This window comes from Myxocyprinus asiaticus, chromosome 8, assembly GCF_019703515.2.
Source record: "Myxocyprinus asiaticus isolate MX2 ecotype Aquarium Trade chromosome 8, UBuf_Myxa_2, whole genome shotgun sequence".
NCBI classification, from domain to species: Eukaryota; Metazoa; Chordata; class Actinopteri; order Cypriniformes; family Catostomidae; genus Myxocyprinus; species Myxocyprinus asiaticus.
Window position 1 is genome coordinate 44,728,549 of NC_059351.1, and position 13,202 is coordinate 44,741,750.

General features: G+C 36.4%; 1 protein-coding gene across 3 annotated transcripts in view; it reads right to left on the bottom strand.

Moving 5' to 3' along the window:
• LOC127445524 (phospholipid-transporting ATPase IH-like) overlaps positions 1-13,202 on the bottom strand; it is a 98,833-nt gene that overhangs the window by 4,567 nt on the left and 81,064 nt on the right. For 2 of the 3 annotated variants that reach the window (XM_051705670.1, XM_051705669.1), the window contains 4 exons: positions 13,109-13,174; positions 10,597-10,700; positions 10,332-10,497; positions 1,886-2,884 (listed from right to left, as the gene is read on the bottom strand). In XM_051705670.1, coding sequence (XP_051561630.1) covers positions 2,606-2,884; positions 10,332-10,497; positions 10,597-10,700; positions 13,109-13,174 — 615 coding nt within the window. In that variant the 3' untranslated portion in view covers positions 1,886-2,605. Of the gene's footprint in view, positions 1-1,853; positions 2,885-10,331; positions 10,498-10,596; positions 10,701-13,108; positions 13,175-13,202 lie in introns of those variants that run through there. The other variant, XM_051705671.1, reaches the window with a different exon arrangement.

Below are 13,202 nucleotides of genomic sequence, written 5' to 3' on the forward strand. Positions count from 1 at the left end.
TTATTAGTCTTAAATTGCCTGTCTCAACTTTTTTAGAGCATGTTACAATCATCTGATTTGAAATTACTGTACATTAAAAAAAAAAACTATGAAATTCACAAGGTAAAACATCATATAATGTTTATTTGTAGTGTTTTCAATTTAGCAAAGGGTGAATATAATTTACAAATCACTCCTTTTTGTTTTTATTAGCATTTTTCATACTGTCCCAACTTTTTTGGAATTGAGGTTGTACTTTCACAGTGGATTTCACTTCAAATTCAATTTGAATTAATGTTAATGACACATCAAATAGCAATCATGACTGTGTTTTATGAGAATGCTATCTTCCTAAACAGGCAAGTCATAAGGTGTGTGTGAGGCACGTTCTCTGGATACATTTTAAGAAGCTAATTTTCTATGTGAGTTTCTATCAAAGTGCACAGGACAGTGAACAGAGGCCATAGTGATGCTGACCGTGCTTAGACTGTTAGTTTAATGAGTTGTATGTGATCAGTAGCACAGGCTTATTATATCTGACTTATCAGATGATGGTGAATTAGAAATGTGCAACAAAGAAATGATACAAACAGCGCAGCACAGGGCTCCAAGAATTACAGACAAAATGCTTTGCGATCAGTCAAATAGGACATTACAGTACAATCATGAAAATACAATGACACGGTAGTTCGTCTAGACTTTTGTGAGCATACAGACATTAGGAACAATGGAAATTTTAAATGTCACTTTCTGACAACTTTTTCAGCTAATATGCAAGCTGTACAATTTTTTTTTTTCAGGAGCCCTAGGCTGTTTTGTTGGCGCTGGAAGATGTCGAGTACTACTTTTATTTGTCAACATCCTCAGCTGGTGCAATGTCAACTTAAGGCAATGTGGTGGGATTCTTCTAATGCCGTCAAATACTTTTCCTCCATTTCTCTTTCAGCATAAGGCAACTAACACACATTTGTTTACGACCTTTGGTTCCAAACTGGGGTGTACAAGATGGGAAACGTTGTATTAAGGCAGAACAGTTATGCTAAGGTTGCTAGTTATGCTAGCATAGCCTTTAGCATTATGTTTCTGGCACTATACTAAAACTAAGCTATAGGAATATTTGATTAGGGATTGTAGAACTTAAAAGCAAATCGTTAAGCAGCTAAGTAACTGGCCGTTAACAACTTTAACAAGGGGCCCATTCACACAGAGCACGTTTTTGCATACTTCTGCACTGTTATACCCATTATTTGGGTATCTTTGACAGTTGGGACATCTTTGACAGTTGCGCCACATCTCGCAGTTTTTTTCAGCGTCTTGCGAAAGAAGTTCCGCAGTTTTTTAGACGCTGTGTCAAGTTAACCAAAATTTAAAAACCTACAACATTTAAAAACATGTCTCGAAACATCGGAATACTGTTCCATTTGTTGTGCTGCATCTAGCTTTTTTTACAGAATGCGTTCAGTCTGAATGGTCCCTTAGGCCACGTCCACACTAATCCGTTTTCTTTTGAAAACTCCATTTTCAGTTTCCTAATGCCACCCTTTTCCAAAGTAATTTTCTAAATGCACCATTTTCGAATGAGGATAATGCTGTTCTATTGTGGATGAGAGGCGTAAAAGTAGCAAAATCAATGGGTTTTCAAACAAAAATTTATGAGTGTGGATGTTGCCTCAGTCAATGGTTTTAGAACTTCAGAGCCATGGAATGTGAAATTTCCACCAATCTTGAAGTAAAAGGGTGAAATATAATGACAGTCCAGTTACAACTTGTGTTCTTGTAGTTTTTTTAACAAATGCCAATGCAAACACCCACGGTAAACACACCTATGTTGCTCTAGTACAGTGCAGCAGAAATGGCCAAATTTAGCCACTTACAATGCAATCTGACAAAGACAACTGCAGTCTATGGAGTGTTCCTCGATAACACGTTTGCACAAAGGCAACACCAGTTTGTTCTATAAAAAAAGTAGGATGAGAAAAGAGAAGGAGCACAGGACAAAAGGGAGGGGAAACGACAGAGAAAAAAAAGAGAAAAGAAAAAAACAGGACAATCAGTTTTAAGAGCATCCAAGGCCATTTTAACTGTCATCCACATGTTTATATTCAGACATGTTGTATCAGTGCTTGATAGGGGAAGATTTGTGCTACTACTGTCGAGTGTAGTTGTTTCAAGTAATTTTTCACATGACGGATTACGAGAGGGAGTGAGCGAACTAACACAAACACTCACAAACCACAGTGTAGAGGGAAAACACACTCACGTTCAAACATCCACACACACTCTACATAAAGAAAACAAGGTAAATATGTCCCAAGGCCGCTTTGCACAGTACGCCACACTTGCAGATGGTGCAGGCAATTCTGTTTGGCCTTCCATCAGCCTACAAATTAACACACAGCATCACTACCGCCCATGTGTTGCTTTAGTGTACAGTAAGTACACACCAGAAGTGTGCATTTCAGTGCTTTTGTTTTAGGCAATGACATGGATAACAAGTCAAGACTGAACTAGATTTAGACGAGATGTAATCCAAATCTTGAATTTGGGATAATCCAGGCCAAAATCAGAGCTCTAGACCAGTATAGACTAAACCAGATTAAACTTTTGTTTTTTCTTTTTGAGACCATCATACAGAGGTCTCGGGCCCTGGTGCACTGTAAGCGTAAGCTGCCCCAGAAAATCTTGGGTTTTCCCCTATTCGGAGGAAGGAGTTGAAGGTGCAGTAGCCAGGCCTGCCCCCCCAGTAGGTACACATGAGTTTTTTGGAAGGGGAGGAGTCAGACCTGCAGTGGGCGTGGTTCTGGCTCTCACTGCCCTGTCTGTCGTGTTTCCGCGCATGTGGAGCGTGGAGGGAGGAGAGGGGGCTGAACTCTGAGAGGTGGCCCTTATATAGTCTATCAGCATTCTGGAGAAAAGAATGAAAAATACAGTGAAATACAGTAAGTGCAGACATTGGATATCAACATGTCACATGTCACAAATACAGCTGAAAAAACACATTTCCAAAGCCCCAGTTAAAAGCAGTGCAAACAAAAACAAAGTATCACAATTAATATGAAATGACAACCAATGTTTACCACATGCAATTGCAAAAAAGTGTGTGAGAGAACTCAGTCCTAGAAAATTCACCAATTTGACCACTTCAGAGATGGACTAATTGAGAGGCAGTTAGTAAGATTTTAAAAGGTTGAATGGAAGTTTCAAGATTAAGTGGTTTGAGAAATATAGCTAGAGTGTTTTGAATTCAATGGTGGGTCAAGATTAAAATTACTTTCCAAGTCTTCGGTTACAATATTATTCTGGAAATGGCCTCAGTGGTGTACTTAAAGGAATAGTTCACCTAAAAATTTTAATTCTGTCTCATTTACACCCAATATTGTCATTCCAAACCCATATGACTTCTTCTAATGCAGGATGCAAAAGGAGATATTTTAAATAATGTCATGATTGCTGATTTCCATACAACATTATATTCCAAATAACATTGATAGGTGACTCACATTAAAGCCAATAAATAAATAAATAAATAAATAAATGTTATAAAAGTAGTCCATGTATGGCAAGCTGATTTAGCTTTTAATGCTCCTAGAGTTACTCATTGTAATTTTATTTTTACTGGTAATATTTCAGTTAGAGAGCTCTACAATTCCAATTAGAGATCTAAAATTGAATTTTAAATAAATCACATTAAATAATTGTAGAACTCTGTAATTTGAATTCTTCTAGTAAGAATGTAATTGCAGAGTTCTGCAATTCAATTATAGCGCTCTCTAAAAAATTCAATTGTCGAGCTCTGTACTTAAAAATTAATAGGAGTCAGTGGAAACATATGACAAGTAAATAATCAATTGTAGAGCTCTGTAATTGGAATTTTTTACTAGTAAAAATGCATTTGTAGAGCTCTCTAATTGGAATTCTTCCTAGTAAATATTAAATTAGAGTGCTATATAATTAAAATTCGTACTATTAAAAATTAAATTATGACGAGTAATGCTGGTAAAAATAAAAGATAATTTGGCCTTCCATAGTCCACACAACTCATGCATCATATCTGAGTCTTCTGAAGGCTTATGTTCACTTTGTATGAAGATCAAACTGAAATGTAAGCAATTAAACATCAAAAATCACTCTCAAATCAAAGGTCAACTCATGACTCATATCAAGTTATTGATGGCGAAACATCAGTAACATCAAACTTCATTGGTTCTTATGTGTTTCATGACCAAATCTCATGATGTCATGACACAAGAACCAATAAGCTTTGATGTTATTTACATTCAGCTATATTTGATTTGGGCTCTGTATGCATATGTTGATCATTTTAGAGTAAATAACTTTAAGTCTGTTCATCATACAAAGTGATCATATGGAATTTGATGCACAAGACTATCACATGATATTATATGGAAATCCTTTTGTGTTCTGCATAAAAAAAAAGTCTTTGGGGTTTGAAATGTCATGAGGGTGAGTAAATAATTACAGAATTTTAATTTTAGGGTAAACTATTCCTTTAAATTGTGCCTTAATTTTGCAAGTTGGTTAGTACATGTGATGCCTCAAATCACTTATCATATGTAATAGAGGGTCCTGTGCATGTTTTAGATGAACAGAAGTGGTCGTAACATAAGCATCTTCTAGGACAGAATAGACACTTAATGGCATTAAAGGGTTAGTTCACCCAAAAAGGAAAATTCTCTCATCATTAACTCATCCTCATGCCATCCCAGATGTGTTTGATTTTCACTAATCTGCTGAACACAAATTAAGATTTTAAGAATATTTCAGCTCTGTAGGTCCATACAATGCAAGTGAATGGGTGCCAAAATATTCAGGCTCCAAAATCCACATAAGGGCAACATAAAAGTACTCCAGACTACTCTGGTGGTTAAATCCATATCTTCTAATGTGATATGATAGGTGTGGGTGAGAAACAGATCAATATTTAAGTCCTTTTCCTTCACTTTTCACTTTTCTTCTGTTTTTGGTGATTCACATTCTCATACATATTGCCCCCTACTGGGCATAGATCAGAATTGTTGATAAAAAATACTTAAATATGTATCTGTTTCTCACCCACACCTATGATATTGATTTAGAAGTTATGGATTTAAACACTGGAGTTGTATGTATTACATTTATACTGCCTTTTTGGATTTTGAATTTTCAAAATTTTGGCACCCATTCACTTGTATGGACCTAAAGAGCTAAAATATTCTTCTGAACATTTTAATTTGTGTTCTTCAGAATAAAGAAAGTCATATACATCTGGGATGCCAGGAGGGTGAGTAAATCATGAGAGAATTTTCATTTTTGGGTGAACTATCCCTTTAAGAAATTTGTTACAATATTTTCATTTATTTAGCCACAATATACAGTAAGAAACAGAATCAAGAGAAGCAAGATAATCATGCATGTCAGGGTGTTAGATGGTAAATTGTTTTCTGTTTATACAGTATAATGTGTTTTTGTGTATAAGTTTGTGTATGTTGGGAGCAAAGACTGTCCCCGTGACCTGTTGTCTGCACATGTTCCACACCCCAAACCACATACCAATACTTAATAGCACACAATAGCTTAATCCTGAAGCTTCAAAACCACACCAAATTAGTCTGGAGGTTTCACACCAAGCAACAGACACACACAGGTGCACCAAAGATCTTCCAAACTTTCACTGGTATGAGCCAATTAGCAGGATTCTAGAATTCTCAGATCACCTCAATTCTAGAGCAACACACTTCATCTGAGAACTCTAGAGCTCCAGTTGAGATTGGATTAGTTCTGTCTGGCTTTAGTCTTGAACACCACATACTCTTTACCATAGAGCCGCTAGGCCTCAGAGGTGTTCTGAGCCCCATCTAGAAGAGAATCCTGACTGTGTGATTCAACCCTTTCAAAGATCCTGTCAGCCCTCATTCTCTGTGAAATATCACATACAAGCAAACTCAAATATGGCATAAAAGACCAATGTGCAGTCTCTAATTCTATAATTATTTTGCCTTTGACATTTCTTAACTGAAGTGTGTGTGTGTGTGTGTGTGTGGGTTTGTTTGTCATAAAAAAACAAAATAAAATAAAATGCATTTCTGTTATTAAGTACACATTGTCATATCACCAACATAAAATACACATGCAAATATAAACATACACATTCCTGCTGAAACAAAAGCTTAAACCAGCCTAAGCTGATTTGCTGGTCTGTTCTGCTGGTTTATTTTGGGCACTTGTCAGATGGTCAGGCTGGGAGACCAGCTAGACCAGCTGAAGACCAGCTTAAACCAGTTTAGACTGGTTTTTACTCAGGGATTTTATGCATGCAATCAGGTAGCATTATAATACGGCTTAGAACAGATACAAAGACACAAAAGTGTACTACAAGATCTGTTACTGGCCTGTTGAGGTACAAAGAGTCCTGTCATTTCTTATGTGTAAATAAACACATTCATTACCCTGTTGTGTCTTAATCACTCACTGACACACACATACACATGCAGAAAGAGAGTGTGCAGAGGTTCACCTCCTGCTCAGTTTAGAAACTGACACTGCTGGAGGTCTGAGAGAGCATAAAGATGGTGGACTGCTCGGCAGTTAGACACTGCCTCTTTGTCTGACATTACCACGGGTCACAGGTCAAGGGTTAAACACACAGGGGAGGGGACAGGTCAAGGATCAAGGCCAAGCATCAGAAGAAAAGAGAAGAGAAAGAGAGAGACAGAGGAATAAAAAGACAGGGTTTAGAAAGGTTAACAACCTGATAGCTAAGAGATTAATAAGGGGTTAAGTGTTAGCTCCTTATTTATTTTAATATTTAAAGTGAACATGAAATAAAAATTGAATCCTTTACTTTCTTAAAAGAAGAGTTCAGTCAAAAATTTTATTCATCTTATCATTTACTCGCATTTGTGCCATCCCAGATGTGTGACTTTCTTCTGCTTAACACAAATGAAGATTTTTAGAAGAATATCTCAGCTCTCTAGGTCCATTCAATGCAAGTGAATTGTGACCAAAACTGTGAAGCTCCAAAAAGCACATAAAAGCAGCATAAAATTAATCTGACTATAAGACTCCAGTGGTTTAATCCATGTCTTCTGAAGCGATACGATTGGTTTTGGGTGAGAACAGACCAAAATGTAACTCCTTTTTCACTATAAATCTTGTCATCAGCAGTCGCCTTGGCGATCATGATTTCAAGCTTGATTACAATTCCTAGCACCATCTACCGCTCTGCATCAAGCACTAGGAAGTGTAATCGAGTTTGAAATTATAATAGTGCCAAGAGACGGCTATGCCAAAATGTACAGTGAAAAAGGAGACACATTTTGGTCTGTTCTTACCTAAAACTGATTGGATGAAAGCTGAGATATTCTTCTAAAAATCTTAATTTGTATTCTGCAAAAGAAAGAAAGTCATACACATCTGGAATGGCATGAGGTTGAGAAAATGATGAGAGAATTTTTATTTTTGGGTGAACTATCCCTTTAATACCTGTTCCTGGTCTTACTGCGTATGATTTATCAATGGATGTTATTAAAAAAAATGTTTTTTTTAATTATGACTCACTAAGCCTATTAAATGACTTGTCCTTTTGGTCGATGTCCCAAATCCCTCTTAGGCCAGAAATGCTTTAAACAAGTATGTGTACACAGACGCAAGAAATAAAATTGGTTGCAAACAGCGTTTCATGTTGGCTTTCATATCTTGCAGCATTATTATATTGTATTATTGGATTTACAGTTAAAACTTAATGTGAAGATAACAGTATCGCTCTGGAACATTCTACACTTTAATAGGGAAGGTTAGTGAGAGGAAAGGAACACACAAGGTTAAGTCAGTGGTAAGGCAGTATGTCACACATACAAATACATTAAGGGCTCTATTTTCATGAGCACGTGAAGCGCAGCGAAACGCACAACGACCGTGCGCAACGACCGTGCACAACCTCTTATCAAATTTTCGTGAAAGCGCTAATTGTAAGCACAATTTTTGTGCCAGCACAAAGTGCAAGTAGGCGTGGGTGGGAGTGTTTGCGCTATTGTGGGTGTATGCGCGCAAACTGTGTGTGTATCGTATGTTAATGAAGTGGTGCTAAGCGCAATTTGCTATTTTCCTGAGAAATAGGTCATTGCGCTAAGATGTTTGAAAACCACGTCTTAAGCGCAAAGTTTAAACTCAGTTTCTGCATTTGCAGTTTGGATAGTCCACCAGCAGGTGGAAATAAAGTTCATGTACAAACACCAAATTATGTCCCTGACGATCAGATTTGTAGCCATCTAAAATGAAACAAAAAATGATGAGATTTGTGTTAAACATTCTATAGGTCTTAGTTTATAATTATTATTATTGTTTAAATTTACAACTGTATTTATGGTCTAATTTGTTGACCTAAAGGTATTTTTCCACCTGTTGTCATAGAATGAATTTTAAAGTCACTGCAAAACAGGCCGGTGGAAGAAGTTGGAGAGAGGAAAATGTTTGGAATTGGTAGGCTATGATTTTTTGACCACTTTGTTATTTTGATTATATTTTCGTTTGGTTTGAAGTGTAATTTTAATTTAGAAATATGTTTGATTTGCATAACATTTTTCGAAATCAAAATCGACCGGTAGAAGTGAAGTCCCTACTGATACAATCACTGTTAATACTAGCCATGATTTGTGGGTCAGTTGCTGAAAATTATTAATAATACTTACATTCTCTGTAATTTAACGGAGCCTACATCCAAATTCAGAAGAGAATCACATTTTCCATGCGTATAAAAGGAGCGTGTCACTGTCATAGAAATATGCCCGACAATCATCAACGACACAGTTAATGCACAAAAGAACGTAATTTTCAATTCTTCAAATTCATTGCATACAGTCCATTTACTCTACCAACTTCTTATGAATGTGCTGTCTTGGTTTATATCGCTGGTGCTTGAGGGAATGATCTATATAATAGAACGCAGTAGGTGGAATAATAACCAGAGAAAACTGAATTAAATTGCACTTAATCCAGCCCATTTGTGCGTTGCGTGTGCGATTTCGCCAAACCAAAGTCTTTCTATCAAGTCAGCCTACTGTCGGACATCTTTGGAATGCTCTCGGGAGGCTATTTCCAGTCATGACAGTGCAGCTCTAATCTACTTGAATGGGAAAAGACTGAAATCTCCTAAACGTTTGGCCAAGATTACGATCAAAGGACATACTTCAAATCAGCAGTAAAATCTGAAAACACTGGTATCATAAATTGTGCTTCTTAACTTCAGATTACACTCAATTTTCTCATCTTGTATAGCTAACGTGCATACGCGTTGTTGAGTTGATTGACAGGCGATGTCTGTATCTAAAAGGTGATTGGCTCTTTTACCCTTAAGGCGGGACTTCTTTTCTACATCCGTTGACCGTTGGCTGCCGTTGGGCGTTCCAATTTCTCCCATTCATTTTAATAGAAGTGTCCCATCTCTGCTAATTAATCTGTGGCCAAACCTATTTGCACCTAGATTTTAGTGCATGCTTGCGCGAAAATACCAAAACTTCATGGCCATGCCCACTGACTTTGCGCTTATGACTTATGGCAAAGTGCTGCGCTTAACGCTAGCGCTCTTAAATAGGGCCCTAAATTTCATTTAAAAAAAATTCTTGACATAGTATGCTGACATACCATGTGTCTTGACACAAAAACATACAAATAATTTAACAGACTGTTTCACCAAGAGTCAACAAATTCAACAGTAATTGAATGACTCGAAGACACAAGAGTCATCCAATGTGATGGAGAATCTACAAATGAAGGGAATCATGAACTGCACCCAGAATTCACTTACATCAAGCATACTGGTAACCAATCCGACGCAAATGTAAGTCTAAAGACCAGTTTGTACCATTATCAACAAACTATACAACTATTGACATGCTTCAGATTGGCAATTATTTATATAATATAAATACTGTATATTATGATATATAACATATTAATTCCTAAGTAAATGTACATTTCCTAAGGCAAATACCAGTGTTTACAAGGCCGGAATTGTATTAATGATTTGTTTAATGTTTAGGTTTAACATTTAATTATTAAAGTTTAGGTTTAACATTTTGTATTGGTGTAAATGAAATCCTGCATTTTAATTCAGTATGCAAAAATTATGATGACATCTTTGTCAGGTTCCTTTTTCTAATACTAGCAATGTAACATTTTCAAAATATAATCTTAAATGTTGACATTGTGATATATATATATATATATATATATATATATATATATATAAAAATCTGAATATTATAAAATATTGTAGTTTGGCATCTTAGATGTTAACTATTTGCAACATAGACTGCACATACAGATACTTCATTGTAAATGCTAAGAGTTCTTACCTGTATTCTCTCTGTGGTTGTAGGCCATAGAGCTCTACACAACACTTTCTTCACCACATCAGGCAGAAGACTGACTATAATCAGCAGAATTATACTGAGCCATGCCGGACCACTGGACAACATCTGCATGAACACATAGTACATCCTCTGATAGTTCAGGAAAGGCCTAGAGAGAACAAAGAGGAAGCATTCGTAGATTGATAAACTAGTCAGGTTTTTATGCAATATGCATTGTAGGTCATTAAGTTGTGACATTAGACCATACCAAATGATGCCTCCCCACAGGAGAGAGAAGATCACATAGAAAAGCAGAGACCCCCATATGACGAAGTGGTTAATCCACGTCCAGTAATGTGTGTCCAGGGCAAGCTAAAGCACACACACACACACAAACACACACACACACAGTGAGAGATGGGAAGATACATCAGTTTATAGGGACAGTTCACCCAAAAAGGAAAATGTTCTCATTATTTACTCACCCTCATGATATCCCAGGTGTATATGACTTTCATTCTTCACCAGAACACATTTGAAGAAAAATAGAAAAATTTCTTAGTAGGTCCTGAAAATGCAAGTGAATGGCGATTTATCTTTTGAAGCTCCAACAATCACAGACAGTCAGCAAAAACGTCATCCATACGACTCTAGCGGTTAAATTAATGTCTTCTAAAGTGATGCGATCACTTTTGGTGCAAAGATAATTAATATTTAAGTATTTTTTTTCAACTCTAAAGCATGCTTCCAGTTGGCAGCGGTACGCACTTGACTAATTGCATTGGCATTTGAAATGCAAGAACTGACACAAGTGGTTCACAGCCAGAAGAGCAACGCTGTTTTCAAGTGAGAAGGAGGAACGCTGAACAGAAGCTTGGTTGATTTTGGTTTAGATCCGTATTGATCTGTTTCTTTACTCACGATGGTGCGTTTGCGTGCTCATCCTGGATGTCTCAACCGAGTGGATAATGTGAGATTACCTCTGTATCCATGGCAACGCGAATACATCACACGAGAGACCGCTTGGTCTCCACCCTCTCCTGGATCGTTAGATTATAGTTAAAAAGTACTTAAATATTGATCTTTTTCGCACCAAAAGCAATCGGATCACTTTAGAAGACATTCATTTAACCGCTGGAGTTGTATCGTTGACGTATATGCTGACTGTTGGTGATTTTTGGATCTTCAAAAGAGAAATCGCCATTCACTTGCATTTTAAGCACCTACTGAGCTAAGAATTTTTTTTTATTGTTCTTCAAATGTGTTCTGCTGAAGAAAGAAAGTCATACACACCTGGGATATCATGAGGGTGAGTAAATAATGAGAGAATTTTTATTTTTGGGTAAAAAGAGCCAAGATCAAGATAAATGTTCTCCCCAGCAGCAGATCTCATCCAGCTAACAAATTAATGTTCTTTAAACATTTTCCAAGCGTTTAAAAAAATAAAAAAAATAATTAAATTTTTTTTTTTTTGGTTGTGGGACCTGTAAAAATGTCCAGTTTTTGTATTGTTATACAAGTAAAATGTTTTTTAAAGGTTGCTGAAAACTTAACATCTTTATCAGCTTTCACTTACAGAAAAAAATGAAAGAAAAGGACACGAACATTGTTGCACTAAGAACATTTCCCTGACATTGTGAGAACTTTCATTAAATAGAAATAACGTCATAAGCCAAGTTGTTGAAACATTCCCTTTTTGGTGGGCAACTCGCGACCCAGGGGCCGGATTAACTAAAATCTTTTTAAGGATTTTTTTTTTAACATTTCAGATAAATTCAAGAATTCATGAGAATATATTTAGCTCTAAACGTTGATGGTTTAGGAAAAAAAGATAAGAACCTTCTTAAGAAGTCTTTTTGGAAATATAAAATATTCTTAACTTTTTGGAAAATAAGAAGATAAAAGTAGAATTTTATTTTTAGGAATGTTTCATGAATCTGGCCCAAGTTCTGTTCTGTGCTTAAGGATAAAGGTGCGCTCAGTAACTTTTTGCTCGTGTCATCTAGGATTACAGTGACACCTAGTGGTGTGGATGCAGCATCATTCTAAATCAATAGTTTTCAGTTACTGATTTCATTGTAGAAATTCACTATTCACTATTCACAATCAGCCATGATTAATTTAATCCAAGTGTTAAAGTGTCCAATAACAAGACAGTTACTGAGATTAAGCAAGCAGCATTCAGCTGGCCATGTGATTCTAAAATGGCAGCCCCCATGAGGGCGCCCCTGCCCCATGTAGAATAAAACAGCTTTTATATGGTTACTGATATGACTAGATTCCTCATCTTAAGTGAGTGGTCATGATTTTATACATATGCTTCAAAATTACAATTAATTTCTTTAGGAGTAAAACGTTTTAATGGGGAACAAATTACTGAGTGCCCCTTTAAATGCAAACAATAAAATGCAACAAACCATACAGTATAACCGTGCATACTGTAGTTCATAGTGTACAGTGTTTACTATGGAACAGTGTGTTTTGTGTGGTGAATTATTGGCTGCCAAAAGCATGAAACCATCCAAACTCAAGAGACGAAACCATACATTCACTTATTTTGTACATTGCAGGGCCTATGCAGTTCATGGCAGTATTTATTTATTTCTGTGTTTTATTTGACATTTTTGTTCACTTTTTGTACAATAAAGAATTTCTGTATTATGTTGGGTTGCCACTTTATGTCCAACATAAAATCTGGATCCTGAACACAAACAGTTATGAACCACTGCTTTAGAGTGTACGTGTGTTTATGTGTGTGTATTGGTGCCCAGATGTATTACCTTTAACGTGACTGTGAACACCAAGACAGTGAACACAAGTGTTCCGAATGTCCAATTTCCAAACATCTGGAACAGAGAAATATTGACAAAGGCA